General features: G+C 40.8%; 1 protein-coding gene across 6 annotated transcripts in view; it reads left to right on the top strand.

Annotated features, from left to right (window-relative positions):
• CPVL (carboxypeptidase vitellogenic like) overlaps positions 1–16,841 on the top strand; it is a 126,844-nt gene that overhangs the window by 49,819 nt on the left and 60,184 nt on the right. For all 6 annotated transcript variants that reach the window (XM_038557205.1, XM_038557206.1, XM_038557209.1 and 3 more), the window contains 2 exons: positions 13,142–13,270; positions 13,786–13,917. In XM_038557205.1, the coding sequence (XP_038413133.1) occupies positions 13,142–13,270; positions 13,786–13,917 (261 nt within the window). The remainder of the gene's footprint in view (positions 1–13,141; positions 13,271–13,785; positions 13,918–16,841) is intronic.

The raw sequence follows: 16,841 nt of genomic DNA, 5'->3' as shown, positions 1-16,841 counted from the left end.
GTGGGGGAGCCTTTTCAAACTGGGCTTTGTGTCTTTTTGACAAGGCTCAATTAGTCTTTGATCATTTCATTGCTTTTTGGCACAAATCTATGCTCTAGGATTGTCCTTTGGTCTCCCTGCCCTAACCCTGGAATCAGTCATTTCTTCAAGGAACCCTGGCTCCTTTTAATGGGAGATGGTATTTAAAACCAAGATCTGAGCACTAAGTATGCTCATTGCTATTGGGATGCCATTTCTTTTAGACTTTCTCTGTAGGCAGAACTGGGGAACAGAATGACTCCAAACTGCTACCCATAAATCTAATTCAACATCACAAGTTTCTTTTTTCCTTTCCCCATTCTGTGTTTGTATACCCCTTCTCCCACATTATGGACTGTGTTTCCCAACAGCATCAGTGTATTTACCTCTTGGCTGAATCCTACAATATATGCAAAATGATTTTAAATTACTACATCAGTACCATTACCAGCAAGGAAACCTCCAACTTACTTTCAATATTTTTTTACTGTAATTACTTATATCCTTAGACTATATTTCATTACAGGTTTAAAAGTACCATCTTTAAAAGTTTTAAGAATTCTACTTTTTTTCCTAGGGCGACTATGTTATAATTTATTATGCAGTTAGGTTCACTTGCATAGGTTGACTTCAATTTTAGTGTTTGCTTTTTTCATCCATTTAAATTTAAGGTTATTTTAAAAATGTATAGCAGCCAATATTTTGAGAACACAAGAATCCCTAGGTGCTAGTTATACAACCATGAACAAAACAGGGCAATTTCTTACATTCCTACATTGTACAGGTAAAGGCAATGATAAATGAAGAAATAAAAATGCACTATACATCAAGCATGAAAACAGATAAAGCAGATGAGGGTTGCAGAGTGGTGGGGGTGCTATTCTGCATAAGACTGTCAGAGAAAGGCTCTTTGATAAGGGGGCAATCAGAGAGAACACTGAGTGTAGTACATGTAGTTTAGTGAGTGAGTTAGTGGAGCTATAGCTACAGTTATCTTGGAGAAGAGCTTTCCTGGAAGGAGGAATAGCAAATGCAAAGACTCTGAGTTGGAGACAGACTTGGTGTGCTCAAGGGAAAGCATGGAGCCACTGTAGAAAGATCTGAAATGAGAGAGGCAGGCAGATCATGTAGATGATCTATATCTAATATAGAATAAAGTCCAAAATAATGGGAAATCGTTGAAGGATGCAGTATTCACTGAAACAGTAGTTAGAATCAAATTCAATTCAACACACGCATTTTGAGTGACTGCTATGTCTGAGGCATTGGACAAGTATTGGAAATTCAACAGTTGATAAGACTGACTCTACCCTGAATCTGAACATCTGGCAATAAGTATAATACTGAATGAAAAATACAATTAGAGAAATAGTTATAAAGACAAATAACACGAGGACAGTGCAAATAGCTATGGGAGCTTCAGGAAATGCCAAGCAGGAGAGGTGACAATTAAACTGGATTTTGAAAGATGAGGAGGAATGTGTTTAGTCAAGGCTCTTAAATTTATAAGTAACAGAAACTCTGTTCAAATGGCTTAAGTAAAACAGGAGAGGAGTTGATTCATGTTGGGTCATGGCCCAAACATTTTCATCAGGAATTTGTCTCTTATTCTTTCTTGATCTATTCACTAGGCTTTGCATTTTACTGGTTTCATTCCAAGCTGTGTTTTTTTCAGTGGTGCCCTTGTCCCTCTACTCCACTCCAGAGCTCTAGGTATAGCCTATCAGCTCAACTTTTCTTTCCCAATAATTCTACCCATTTTGCTGAATCTCATGTGATCCATTTGGATCCCATGCCTATTCTAGAACTAGCAACTAGGGTCAATGGGATGGACATATAGGCTGGCCATAATAGCACCGGAGAACCACCGCAGTGCTCTGGGAGGGGTAGGATCATAGGGGAACCCTCACCTTTTGAATCACAAGGCCTGAGAGTGGGAGATGAGTGAAGATGAGGGAAGATCCCAGTGATGATATCAGAGGAAGGGCTGGAAGGATGCTGAGCAAGCCCAAACCACAAATGTCTACTGTAAGAGAGTCAAGGTGAAAAAATAGTCTCAGTTTTTCCAAGGAAATGACAAGTAAATGGAACTAGGACTTTCTTTCTCTTCCACCTGCTTTCTTCTCTTTCTATTTGGCAGACTGTTCTGTTTGGCATATTACCCTTACGTGTTTTTAAAGCCAATTATTTGGTCAAGATTGTTTAGGACCTCTATCAATAATTCCTTGCTGTTCCTTCTCTTCTAACTCATTTCAGAGGCAGGCTGCACAAAACGACAGAAAGTGGCATTCCTGTCATTTTGGAAAGAACCCTGGAAAATACCCAGTGTCTACCTCTAACATAAGAGTGATCCGCTTACTGTGTAATTCCTGCCTTGCAAATAATGTGGCGATGTTGTTAACCGTGATGTTGGACTTTCAGCAAAGCTGCCAAATTCTGGATGAAAAATGTGTCTATTTCATGTCTGCCAGTGGTTTCACGCATGTAATTTTTGAATGTGTGTAGGAAAGGACAATTTTCTTTTTAAGTCCTTTGCTGCCAGGATGAATACTTTTAAGGAAACCTATGCCTTCCAAGTGATGAAGGAAGATGTGAATGAGGGCGGGCAAGACCTGGGATAGAGATGCAGTTGCCAGGCAGCATCATTTTCATATGAACTACTCGGGATACACTAAATCTAGGGTCCCATTTCTTTCTAGAAGGAAGAGCACTAAATAATAATACTGTGATGGTTCATTTTATTAGAATGCTATGTTCCTCCAGTCCAGTTTGTTCCATCTGGTCTCTTGTTTTAAGGCTAGGAGGCAGAATGGAAAAGTGGAAGGAGCTCTGGATTAATAATTGGAGACCTGAGATTCATTGCTGGCTTTGCCTCTCTGGATGGTTCCAAGCAAGTTCCTTAACCTCTCTTGGCCTCTGCTTTTCATCTTATAGTCAGAGGGTGTGGTTTTTAGATTAGATCACTTCCAGGGATATTTTGCTTTGCTAGGTGTTCAACTATAGTTGCCTAGATGTATTCATAAAGTATCTGTATATGATTTCAATTTTAATGTAGTTCTCACCCTCTTTCTCTCTCTCAAAAAAAAAAAAAAAAAGTTATGATAGACTTTTCCCAAAATGGAAAAAGGGAAATCCTTTCTCTTCAGAACTCCATTTCCACATACCCTTAAGGAGGGTTGTTTAGGAGGCTAAACAAATAATGCCGCTAATATAATAGAACAGTCCTTGAAAAATAAATGGTAAACTCAGAAATGGTTTTCTGATTTTCAGTGCAAATGTACTGGACCTGAATATCCTTCCCATTTGTATACTATGAATGAGGGTTAGCCTGATGCTCGAAGGGTTTGGAGCAGCTGTTCAGCACCCTGATTCTGGTGCAAGGGAGTCTGGAAATAATAACAATACCTACTACATATGATTGTTTTGAGCATTTAATTAGATAATCCTCCTCAAATATTTAACGGAGTGATGGCTGTGGTGAGTACCCAACACATGATGACTATTATTACCATTCATGGTGAAAAGCTGGATTAATATATTATGGTTCCAAAGCATATGGCCTAATGCATGTAGACAGGGGCTGAGATATTTAAAAAGTTCTCACTTATTTTGGGGATGTAGCATTGTCTCTCCTATTATTTTGAAATCATCTTTTTTTTTTAAGATTTTATTTATTTATTTGAGAGGAAGAGAGAGAGCACATAAGGGGGAAGGGTCAGAGGCAAAGGGAGAAGCAGACTCCCCGCTAATCAGGGAGCCCAATTCTGGGGCTTGATTCTAGGACGCCGGGACTATGACCTGAGCCTAAGACAGATGCTTAACCAACTGAGCCACCCAGGCCCCCCCTGAAATCTTCAAAAGAAATTGTTTGCTTTGTCTAAAACATTGTGACGGAGTTTAGAAATTGATATTTGAAGTTCTGGATAGTAGCAAAATGTCTCCAGCCGGACCCAGGCTCCTTGCCCCTGGCAAGCCCACGACATTTGAATGACGTCAGTATATGTCCACTTTTCAGTTTGACCTAAGAAAGCACTACTAGGTTTTGAGTGTTGCCTAGGCGTTTGAAAAACCTGAAGTCATTAAGATAAAACCTAACATCAAAAAACTGGAAGCCAGGTAATTTGTGCAGAAGGAATACACAGAAAACTTGGGGGGTGGTTTGGTTAGAGTATAATTAGGGGAGGCTGTGCATAAGGTAGATTTTTCTGGTTTTCAGAAATTGATTGTAATTTTTTTGATGTGCAAGTTCAATTTTTAGTAGCAAATGTGTATGTAGAGGATCTTATTAAAATTGAGACTTATTTGAAAAAAACTTGAAATTCGCAGGCAGTGCGATGCAGAGGGAAGAGCTGCCTGTCTCCTTCCCTTCTCCCCATTTCTGCCCAGAACACCAACTGGAATTAATTTTCTCTAAAGAGAGACAAATGTGTCTGTAAATCACCCTCCTCAAGGCATGAAAAAAATGTACTTCAAAAAGAGAAACAAGCTGCATTTAATTCACATAATTAACTTTCTTTATAAGTGTTATCCTTTCTGAGCCAGTAACTATTAGTGAGATTGCTCTTGTTCTTGAGGTACAGACACACTTTAGAATCCTCTCAAGTGTCCATGGGCCCAGCTAGAAGTTAAAGCAAAACAGCCCTCACTGGAAGGCAGAGAGGGAGGTGGCGGCAGGAAGGGGGACTGCCCATTGTTCTCTGAGCATGTGGCTCTGTGCCCACTCCTAGGAAACATTCTGCACCTATGGGTGGTTGAGGCAACAAACGTGGAGCCCATCCAAAATGCCAGAACATGTGGCTAAAACTGGGCATCTCTTCTTGATCAGCAGGAAGGGGCCTACTCTCCTCAGAAGCAGTTTGGCAACCATGGTTAATTTGAGGGCCAAATAGAGGCAAAACTTTGATGCTATTTAAAAATCAGTGAGCTTAATAGGATATTTTATCTTCATCTGCATGAGTGAAGTCCTGCTGGGATCATGGAGTTCGACAACCTTTGTTGTAATCATCGTGGTCCACTGGGTTCAGGTTGCAGGTTCCCGGTAGGTGAGAGCCGTGTTTGTGTGATTTGTTTCATACGGTCCTGAGAACAGCATTCATTGAATGTTACAGAGCAGCACTGTGCCAGGTTGTTGCTAGATAAGATAAAAATACTGATGATATTTCTCTCCAGTATCTTTTCATCTCCCTCCCATAGCTCTTCTCTCCCTGCCGCTGTGTCCCAGACCCTGGGGACCATCTTTTCTACTCGCTTATTTTCCAGGGCTGCCAGGTACCCTGCCCCCCACCCTCAGCCTTCCATTCTTTCCTTCGCTGTATTGTGCTGAGGTCCTGTTTCTCCATGCTCCATCTCCATCATGATTGTTCTGTTTCTCTTCCCCTTTCTGACTTATCAGCACACTGTCCATTAGAAAAGATCTGATACATTAAACGTACTCCCAACATGCTTGTGTATGAATAGAGGACAGAGCCTGATTTATAGAAAGATAGCTGTAATGGAGGCATTTCCAGCACTGATGTACAAGCAGCAGTGAGAGAGGAGAACTGTCTTGCAGGCCTATACCATTATCCTTTTAGCCCTGGCTTGAATTTGGTAGCCAGAAAGGACCTTCAAGAATCTTATCATTCACCTGTTCTATTTGTAGCTCGTCTTTGAGAATATTGGAAGTGGACTGTATGGCAGGCATGGTGCTAAGCCCTGTTTCATGTATGTCGTCGCTGCCTTCTGAAGTTTGCACTGTTATTATCATCCCCATTCTACAGCTGAGATGACTGAGGCTTAAAGAGGTTAGGTCGGCCTTACCAAGGTCACTCAGCCAGGATTTGGACTAAAGCAGCCAGATTCCAGGGCCTAACGACTACAGACAAGAAGCTAAGGATTGGAACCCTGCTTATGTAGGTGCTATCTGCAGCCTGGGTGCTCTGTCCGCAAAACTTCCATCTCCAAGATCTGCAGTCTCCCAGAGAGCAGGTGCCCTGTCTATAGAAGGGCGTCAACACCTCTTCCATATTTTCTGGAGAATCTCTAAGCTTTATCAACCTTATTCAAACAGGAAAGAAGTTCCCTGTCTTTTTGGATATTTCTGTCTTTTGGGCAAAGACTGAGTTTTAATCATAAAGACTAAGCTTTGATCATATAAAGTTTTATGGAGTAAATGGAAGTTTCAAGTGATAAAAAAGCTTGAAGTCCACAGAATGCAGTTATGTTTCATAGCTTGGAACTTGCTGAATTTTATTAGATGACATTCAAGCTGCTTTAGCTCTTGAGCTCATGACAAATGTCTACTTTCAGTTACGTTCATCTGACCTGCCAGTATTTCCTTTTAGAATTGAAAATGAATTTGTGACTTAGAACTGGAAGCTTGTCCATTTTGACCGCCTTCCCCCAATTCGCCTTCCTCCTAACCCTCTGCTTCTGGTAACCACAAGTCTGACCTCTTTTTGTTTGTTTCTGTGTGTGTGGGTTTTTTTAGATTCCACATGTAAGTAAGATCATAACACTGTTTGTCCTTCTCTGTCTGACTTATTTCACTTAGCATAGTGCCTCTGAGGTCCACCCATGTCACAAATGGTAGGATTTCCCCAGTTTTTATGACTGGATGATATTCCATCGCACGTATATCACAACATCTTTAATGTATTCATCCATCGATGAACACAAGGTTATTTCCATGTCTTGGCTGTTGTAAATAATACTGCCATAAAAATGGGGACTGGGGAGCAGCTATCCTTTCAAGTTAGTGTTTTCATTTCTTTTGGATATATTTCCAGAAGTAAAATTGCTGGAATAAGTGTTGGTTCTATTTTTAATTTTTTGAGGCTCCTCCATACTGTTTTCCATACTGGCTGTACTGGATTTTTTTTTTTAAAGAAGCATCTTCTCAATACAAAGTAATATAATATAATATAATATATTTGGGGGATCCCTTGGTGGCGCAGTGGTTTGGCGCCTGCCTTTGGCCCAGGGCGCGATCCTGGAGACCCAGGATCGAATCCCACGTCGGGCTCCCGGTGCATGGAGCCTGCTTCTCCCTCTGCCTATGTCTCTGCCTCTCTCTCTGTGTGTGTGACTATCATAAATAAATAAAAGTTTAAAAAAAATTTTAAAAAAAATTAAAAAAATATATATTTGGAAGGCAGCATGTACCTTTGGATAAATATGTGACTAATAGATATAGATCAAAATGTTTTTCTTACATGTCTATTCCTAGAGATTCTGCATTTCTTTTAAGCTCTTTTTCAAGAAAAATAGATGTTTAGATAAAGTCATACTCTTGTTAGAAGCTTTTTTTTTTTTTTTTAATTGCAGGAGTGTGGACTAGAAATTAGATGACACACGGTCTAAAAATGTCTAGGAAGTTGTAGAGATTACCACAATACTGAAGTTCCAGCTTTCTCCATTCATTAATTTTTGGAACTGGCCATTTTAAAGACAATGCCTCTTCTCTCGGAGAAAATAATGGTGCTGAGTGAAGTAAGAGTCTATCCTGAGGCTAGATGAAGTCAAGGTCGCTCTAACTCAGTCCTGTTCTCCTGACTGCAGTGTCACCTATTATTCCATTGCACTTAGGCTTTTCACCATTTTGTTTTTTCAGTGTGTGCATGAAACTTTTTTCAAAGCATATCCCCTTATTCTCTTATCGCCCCCATAAATGGGGGTGGCTCCACCAACATTCTGTGGTTGGGGAGCGCAAGAGGACACCACACTGATATGACTCTTTCCAGAAGGGCGGCTCACTTCGTTTCCTTCTGGGAACATGAAGGAGTTCCTACCAGCCCCTAAGTGAATTCTTCAAAGAGACATTCCTTCCAGCTGGAGTGGCTGGGGGTCGGGGGGCAGAGCAGAGCAAAGGACGAAGTCCTCACCATACCCTTCCTAAGGCTGACACGTCATCTCTTCCATTTCCAGGCAAAACTTGGGAACGAGGGCCTGTGGACAGTGACACTCTGTGTCTGGGTTCAGGTGTGTCTCATTTCAGAGGCCATTGCTCATTATTATCAATAGAGATTCTGCATGTTTTACCAATAAATGTATACCTAGAAGCGAGGCAGAGAATGAATATAGCTGCATCCCTTTTTTAAAACTAAACTTTAGTGGGAAATGTAGACAAGAAATGTAGTTTAAACAATAGTAACAGCTAACATATGTGACATTTCTGCAAGAAAACGTTGTTTCCATTAGAGTATTATTCTCTGACACGATTTTTTTTCTTCTAGGGGAGCTGATTGAAACTTGATTTTAGATATGAAAAGGCTTTTCCTCCTTTAAAAGTAACCAGGTGGCAGGGGTACAGTAAGTCTGCTGTGAGTGTTGCAGAAACATGTAAGAGGGGAGGGCTTCAGACAGAATACACAATTACAAGTTTCTTTAAGTCCGAGTTCATTGTGGTTTTACACATCTGGATAATTAACCAAGCATTACATTCTCTCTAGACTATTTTTACAAGTGCAATCTGCTCCTAACGTGATTTCCATTAGACTGTTCCAAACATCATTTAAGAACTTAGAGAGATCGCAGACAGAGATTCAGAACCCACTGTTCAGCTGTGATGGGGAGACCTCTTCCTCTCGTGGGAGAAATAAAAGATTGCAAGCTGAATTCTGAGATCCGTGTGATGTAAGAGAAAAACTGGAGGTTTATTGCTTCTTCAAGCCCCAGCAAATACAAGCATACACAAACACACCCTAATATCTCTGGTCCTTCTTGTCAGAGGTGAGCTCAAAGTGTGGTCACTGTGAGGAGAACGAGCCATACAACAGTGCTGGAAATTGGAGCTGGAAGCTGCTCTAAGTACTAGAAAGGAATGATAAGGGCAGACGAAAATCTTGATGTGTCGATTGCTAACCTAATTTGGACTACTGTATTAGATGAGTACGTTTGTCTGGTTGAGTTCCTCATTGGAGGGTCACTGCTGAATTTGAAAATACTACGTGTTCAAATAGTTTCTGGCCGCGCTTTTCCTCTTTTATAATCGCTTTGATGCTGTTCCGAGCTTTTTGGAGATTAGGGTCTGATCCGATGGTAGAAGGTTAGTGTTAATTCACAGACTTCAGGGGCTGCATTGGCCAGCTGCTGCCCACATTGGTGAACACCAGCAAGACATCAGAGAGACCACAGGGCTGATAATTGCGGTGGTTGTTGCTCTCGTTACAGACGGAACTCAGAACAAAAGAAGCAAGAGTTCATAAAATTACAGGATTACAATCATAAGTCCTAAGGGGCCATATAGTTCATTTCTGATCCATCATACTACCACATCTCAAACTGCACCCCCCACCCCTGGCAAATAGAAGTTTCTGTTCTATTTAAAATATATCCAGAGAAGAGAAAGCTGGGCAAGTAAGACATTTGATTTATTGTCTGGTTGTCTTTTAAACTGCTTGTGGTGGTCAGAGAATCATTAAATTGAGAAATAAATGATTCAGGAAGATAAACTGGTCTGATCTTGCAAAAAAAAAAAAAAAGTCTCAACAAGGATAGCGAAAATAATTGAAATTTCATTATAATGTTTCAGTGTCTGTTTTCCATAAAATAATCCTATAATTGTCTACTGTGTGACAGCCTGAGCCACTCAACCAATGGAATGATTAATGAAAACAGCAGTGAAGGATTTGTCACACTGACACAGGGCAAGGAAGTGTGTGATAGTCATTAGAAAGCAAAAATGAGATAAGCATCATCGTTAGGTTAGCAGATGTGGACTGAACATTGAGGAATCTGTTTTGGACATGGTTATAGAACTACCCATTTCACCACCTTCTTTTCTTTAAATGGTCAGCTTGGCAAGCATGTAGTGGATGAACCCAAGGCTAAGCCCCAGTTGAAAGACCACAGACATAGTCTCCAGGACCTTTAATTAAAGTCTGATTTAATATGAGAAATGGAAGATGTGGAGGCAGCCAACCCTCAGTGGAATTCTAGCCAGGGACATGATTGGAATGCAGAGACCCTTGTTTTCATCATTTCAAGAATGGAAAGATAAGGTTAACTTTAAATGGGTTCAAATTAAAGTGAGAGAGGTAGCCTGTTCATAGTCGATGATCAGAAATTGAGTGGGTGTTCCTTTTTAATTTCCTGCCTGGATATATCCCAGATATGCATGATGGCTGCAAGGGGGAGGATGCCATAAAAATGTGGCTGTGTTAGCCTGAATTTGTCATCACCATCAATAGAGCAATTTAAAGTCCATGTCCCTCTGTCTCAGAAAGAGTCAAAGAGATGTTTTATTGTCTGATCTTATTATAACAAGACAACTTCAGTGATAACATCCAATAGAGGAAAATGTTTAGCAGTGATGTCAGATGAGTCATTCATTTATCAAATATGTTTTTAGTTCCTACTATGTGCTGGGCAAGGTACACAGTGTGAGAATAATAATGCATAAAACTTTGGCCTACCACATAGAGGTCAAGTTTTCATAATATTTTTTTTCAAAAGACATGATTAATTTTACAAGCACAAGTTCTGTGTTTTTGTGTCTTCTCAAATATCTATCACAATGCCTTTGACAGAAGAGTTGTCTAAAGAACCATCACTGAATGAAGACTATATAATACATCTTTACCAGTAAAATGATTATTCAAGGAAATTTGTTTTTTGTTCATCTTACAGAAATTATATTTGATAAATGTTCACTTATTATTCCTAATAAGAGAATATAGCACTGTTATGCAACAAATCAAATTTCAAGCATGTAAACACATCTTTATATTATCACAAGGAAGCTAAAATGTGCTCACGGTTATGAATGGATACATTGTTTTCAGTCAATACTTTGCCTAAATAATTGCTGTTGCACAAGAGAGCTGCATCAGTGAGATTTTGTATAAATTATGCAAATTACATTATTTTATCATACCTTGGAAGAAGACTAAGTTTGGTAGTAGGTCAGAGTAGATTTGATTCTGACTCTACCCTTAACTTCTCTGAACCTCCAGGCCTTCATAGAAATATGAGCATAGTGACGTCTCCAGCATATGATTAGGGTGTGGAATAAATGAAAGCTCTTGGAGGCTCCCAGCCCTTGAACTACAGACCCCTTGCAGACAGAACCTTGGAAATATTACAGAGGGTTTGCAGACTCATATATACCCACTCAATGCTTTTAGTCTATTTTGAACATATATGCATTAGTATTTTTTCATATGCATGTAGATTAATTCAAGACTCATTCATTCAGCAACTGTTTATTGAGCACTAACAAATAAACAGCATCAAACAGCATCAGGCACAGGGGATATACTAACCTCCAAAACAGACATACCCTCATGTTCGTGGATCTTCTATTCTAGTGTGGGTGGGAGAATAACAATACACAAGATAAATAGTAAGAGTTTATAGAAAAGTGATAAGGATTTTATGGAAAAAGAGAGAAAAGAAAAAGAAAATGTAAAAAAAAAGAGAGAGAGAGAGAGTGTTAAAATTTTAGATGAGATGGCCAGGGAAAGCATCCCTAGAAGGCCTCATTGAAGGTGTAAGGGAGTTAACTATATGGACATCAGGGGGAAGAGCATTCCCCCTGGGAAAAGCTAATGCAAAGGCCCTGGTGGAAGGACCAGTACAGATCACCATCATGACTGTGGTCTAAGAGGGGCTGGAGAGGAATGAGTAAGAGGGTTGCAAGGGATAGTGTTAATGAAGTGACCAGATCATGCCAATCCTTATGCCTCCAAAAAAGCACTTTGCTTTTACTCTGAGGGAGGTGGGGGGGGGGGGTCATTAGAGAGTTTGAGCATAGGAGTGGCAAGATCAGATTTATGTTTTAGTAGACCCCTCTCTTGAAAACAGACTGGATGAGGGGAAGGATAAAAGCAGGGAGGTGCTGGTTAGGCTACTACAATAATCCAAGCAAGAAGAGTTGATGGAACAACCCGGAGCCAGGTGATGAAGTGGGGGTCTATGAAGACTCTGGAGCCTGGGCTTATTTTGACAGAATAGGTTGAGTTGACAAGGTTCACTGATGGACTTTTGTGGAGCGTGAGAGAAAGAGAGATAAGAAACGGCACTGAGGCACCTGGGTAGCTCATTTGGTTAAGCGTCCGACTCTTGATCTCAGCCCAGGTCTTGATCTCAGGGTCGTGAGTACAAGCCCTGTGATGCACTCTCCGCTGGGCATGGAGCCTACTTAAAAAAGGAAAAAGAAAAGGAAAAGAAATGGTGCCATGATTTTGGCATAAGCAGTTAGAACAGAGTTAACATTAATAGAGAGGTTGTAGGGAAGGCTTGAGGATTCAAGCTTCATTTAAAAAAATATTTTATTTATTTATTCATGAGAGGCACAGAAAGAGAGAGGCAGAGACACAGGCAGAGGGAGAAGCAGGCTCCATGCAGGGAGCCCGATGTGGGGACTCGATCCCGGGACCCCAGGATCACACCCTGAGCCGAAGGCAGGCGCTCAACCGCTGAGCCACCCAGGCGTCCCTCAAGCTTCATTTTGAACATATGAAGTTTAATATTAGATGTGCAAGTGGAGATGTCAAAAGGCAGCTTTTTCATGTAAAAAATACAAAATTATTTTTAAAATATTCCTGAAGAGTAGCTTTCTTTTCCGCGTAATCTAGAGGCAGAATTATAATGCTTGTGTCCACACAATATTTTGAAATTGAAAAAAGAACCTTGTTCTTGAAAAGGTTGGAAACAAAGATAATAGTCCAGTGACAATTTTAGTAGCCAATACATATGACTCTCCTTTCCCTCTTGTTCTAATACATGTAAGTTTCAAACTGCATCATCATACAGATTTGAAGTCTTAATTTTGGCCTTGAGATCTTTTTTTTTTTTTTTAACAGTTTTAAATGGAGCTTCAGGTAAGAAGAGCCCTGTGGGTGGCAGAACTTTATTCACTGGTCCACATTATTTTATTTTTGGAAGGAAATCAGACTGTCCACCTATTCCATGGCCACTTGTCATTTTCTCGTGCACCTCCCCGGTGACTTGCCTGTCACTGACACGATCTGGGAGGCCAGCAGAAGTGAGAGGCACAGCTCTGTGCCATTGTGGAATTTACAGTGTAGGGTAACCTGGGTCTCATGTGGAGATATGGCTATTTTACTGTCATTTTAATTAGCTTAAGCACATCATGCTTATAACACCAAATTGCGATGGTTCATTTTAACACCCCTCTCAGTCTTACGCAGGGAAATATGTGCCAGCCCTTGCACATTACATCCACATTCTTAACCCCAACCCCATGATGAGCATGAAGATCAACCTGAAAGGAATTGCTCTTGGAGATGCGTATTCAGATCCTGAATCGGTAGGTGTCTCCTTTTTCCTTTCCGTTCTGTTTTCAAGGAGATTAAATCCCCTTGAATCCAATGGAGGCTCCTCTGACTTGAGACACTTAACTCGATAGAGGGAAATGGTGTTGCCCAGTTGACTTTCTGATGACTTAAATCTTCTAATTTTCATCAAGTGTTTTAAGGTGTCAACTCATTAGGTCAGCCTAGGTTGGATATGAGCATAAACGTGGAGCACATGTATGTGTGTGTATGTGTGTGTGTGATGTTTGTATTTTTGCATATGTGTGTTGTGTGTGTATGTTTGTGGTATGTGTGTGCATTGTGTGTGCAATGTGTGTTGTGTATGTTTAGACGTGTTGTGAATGTGTTTGTGTGTTCTGGGGGATGTGCCTGGGTGTATAATTGTCTTGCTTGGCTAATTGCAATACAAGATTGACAAATGACAAAGGGTTGTTTGACCAAGAAAGTGGGCTTCCCTAGCTTCTCTCTTTCTTTCCCTGTGTTTTTTATGTTTCTCTTTTCTCCTCAGATCATAGAGGGCTATGCAACATTCCTGTACCAAATTGGCTTGTTGGATGAGAAGCAGAGAAAGTACTTCCAGAAGCAGTGTGATAACTGTGTGAAATACATCAAGGAGGAGAAGTGGCTTAAAGCCTTTGAAGTGAGTTCTGGGGCCTGCATTGCCCTGGAGCAATGAGAACCATCTGAGCTTGGTCCTAGAAGGACCGTGGTACTCGGGCATTTTGTTGTTGTTAGAGAAGGAATATCTGGTATGCTGTCCGAGAGCAGGGGGCAGATGAGTGGGGTCAAAGTGAAGAAAAGAACTGTCTGGGTCTCTTTGAATTTAGTTTGGCTCTATTTTAAACCTGTGATCACCTTGGAGTGTTTATCTAACTGTGTCTTTCATTAACTGTTTTGATTTCTTTAAATGCTGTGTTGGCCCTAAAGGCATACCCTATCTCAAGGAAATCAGAAGAAAGGCGACCCAGAAAGTGGATGCATATGCTTCAGCATATGCTTTAAACCCTTCAGAAGGGTGATATCCACACAGGACGTTGCAGTTGGAGAAGTGGCCACAGTGTGTAACGAATGTCACATGTTCTGTGTGTCAGGAACAAAGATTATGAAGTATAGTAATTTGAAACTTTTACAAAGAGCCATTGGTATTTGTAAATATCATCACAATGCTTCCCTAAAATTGAATTTGAGAATCGAATAATATGGTTCTGTTCCCCACCCTTTTCGTGGGGGTAGAAGTTATTTAAAATCTGAGACTATACTAAATATGAACATACAGGAGTGCAAGTTTTTTGTTTTGTTTTGTTTTGTTTTGCCAATGCAGACAATGATCATGTATCAACGATCCTTTTTAGGAGTTTTTTTGGCCACCTTTACTATAGAGCCATCGTGTTTCACATATTAGTAAATGAGGCAAGGATTACATTTTGAGGACTTTGGTCTTTTTGTTCTTGGGAGCATATCTTGTACCAGTTTACCTAATGGCATTACTGTTATTAAGGTTGAGGCCTGATATTAATAGTCTTCTAAGCACTGCAGGTCAGCCAGTTTAGATCAAGACAGGAGATATACAAACTTACGGAGAAGGGGGCAACAAGGTTATGCTCCATTTTACAAGCGGGGTGCATGGTACTACCTGAAATCCCCAAAGCAGTGAGTGTCTTTACCATGAAATCTTACAGCAGCAAGATGTGCAGCTGAAGCCGTCCAGGAAGCCCCCACCCATACCTCAAGATGCCATTGGCCTCCTCTTTCTCTGTGTCAGGACACCTGGTGTGGCTGCAGAGTGCAGATTCAGAGTTTCTGTGTAAATGTAAATGCAAAGGAAGAGGGATCTTATGGGGACATGTAGGATTACTCTTCAACATGCAATGACACGGTTTGCAAGTCTGGTTTTAGGCTATCTGTTGTAATAGGGAGAAAGGATAAAAGATTGAACCTCTGGAATTTTTTTTTAAGATTTTATTTATTTATTCATGAGAGACACACAGAGAGAGGCAGAGACACAAGCAGAAGGAGAAGCAGGCTTTCTGCAGGGAGCCTGATAGGGGTTTCGATCCCAGGACCCCAGGATCATGACCTGAGCTGAAGGCAGATGCTCAACCACTGAGCCACCCAGGGCCCCTAACCTCTAGAATTTAAAATTAATATCAAAATGTTATATCGTGTGAGACCAATAGGCAAGTGAGATATTTGATGTGTTTTTGAGGAAGCATACAGGGATTAAGTGATGTCAAGAGAAAGAACATGTGATAGGCCGTAAGGGATAAGGAAAGCAGAAAGATGTCCGTGGTGCATGATGCAACAGGCTGAGCACCCACAGGGTTAACCAAACTGTTGAAAAATTCAGGTTATTTTGTGTATTCAGAGGTAATGAGAAGATGGCCCATTAAGTTAGAGCTCTCCCAAACTAGATTCATCAGAAAACAAAGCAAAAGGGCCCAAAAAACAAAACAAAACAAAAACAGAAGACAAAAACAACAAACCTATGACAGTACACAATGTCTCTAAGACCACTGGTCCAATATCTTGAGTGATGAGTTAACATAAAAACCTTTGTATTCTTTTAAGAGAAATAGATAAAATGATACTTAGGAAAGGAAGCAAGTAGTGGTCAGATGTGTTTCAGCGTATGCACTAGAAGACTCCAAGAAATCCAGAAGCCCAAGAGAATACAAATGTCCAAATCACAAGCCTAATTAATAAGGGCTGTTTGATGCTCTGATCCCTTGAAATGATTTAATCAAAAAGCAGTAGCTCTGAGCTAGAGGGAATTTTATAGACCATCTTCCGCTCCTACACACACACACACACACACACACACACACACACACACACACACATCCACACTCCACTGATGAGGAGGCGGAAGCCTGGGGTTGCTGAATTCAGTTGCCAGAAGCCACTTAATAGACTGTGGCAGGCCTAGGACTAGAATCATTCTCCCCAGATTCCCACCCTAGTGTTTCCCCTGCGGTAACTTTCAGGCAGTCTATAAAAATCCTGGGACATTTAGACATTCTGCAAGATGCACAGTGGCCCATCTCTGGCCCTGTAATGTCCCCCTTACCATGACAAGGTTCTGGATCACAGAGTTCTTTCTGTAAAACAAGTTTTGACCAGAAACTGGATTTCACAGGTCTTGACCACCCACCTTAACTTGTTTGATAACACATGATTTTTGACTCTTTCTGAAACCAGATCTTTCCTTAAGGGTGGAATCTATATTTCCATTGGTTCTGAAGATAATTTCTAAAGATAAATTCCCCAATGCTGCATACATTCAGGACTACTGCCCACCTACAGAGTCCCCTCTGGGTGGACAAGTTAGAAAAGAAAGAGATACCTCCTCTGGGCTGACATGGTCCTGTGGCTTCAGGGTTTGGCAAGTAGATACCACCATTGTATGAGAATAAAAGCTGGCTGTTTCTCCATGCGCAGCCCAAGTCTTTTATGCAGTTTGGCAAGCAGACCTTTGGCTGTTCTCTGCCCCACCTCACCCCTCAGCCAGGCATCCCCATATAGTGCACAATCTGCACAGCCAGAGGCAGTGGTCCTGAGTGTCCA

The sequence above is a fragment of the Canis lupus genome, chromosome 14, assembly GCF_011100685.1.
Source record: "Canis lupus familiaris isolate Mischka breed German Shepherd chromosome 14, alternate assembly UU_Cfam_GSD_1.0, whole genome shotgun sequence".
NCBI lineage: Eukaryota > Metazoa > Chordata > Mammalia > Carnivora > Canidae > Canis > Canis lupus.
Note: the sequence above shows the minus strand (reverse complement) of the source record. Positions and strands in the feature narration are given on the sequence as shown.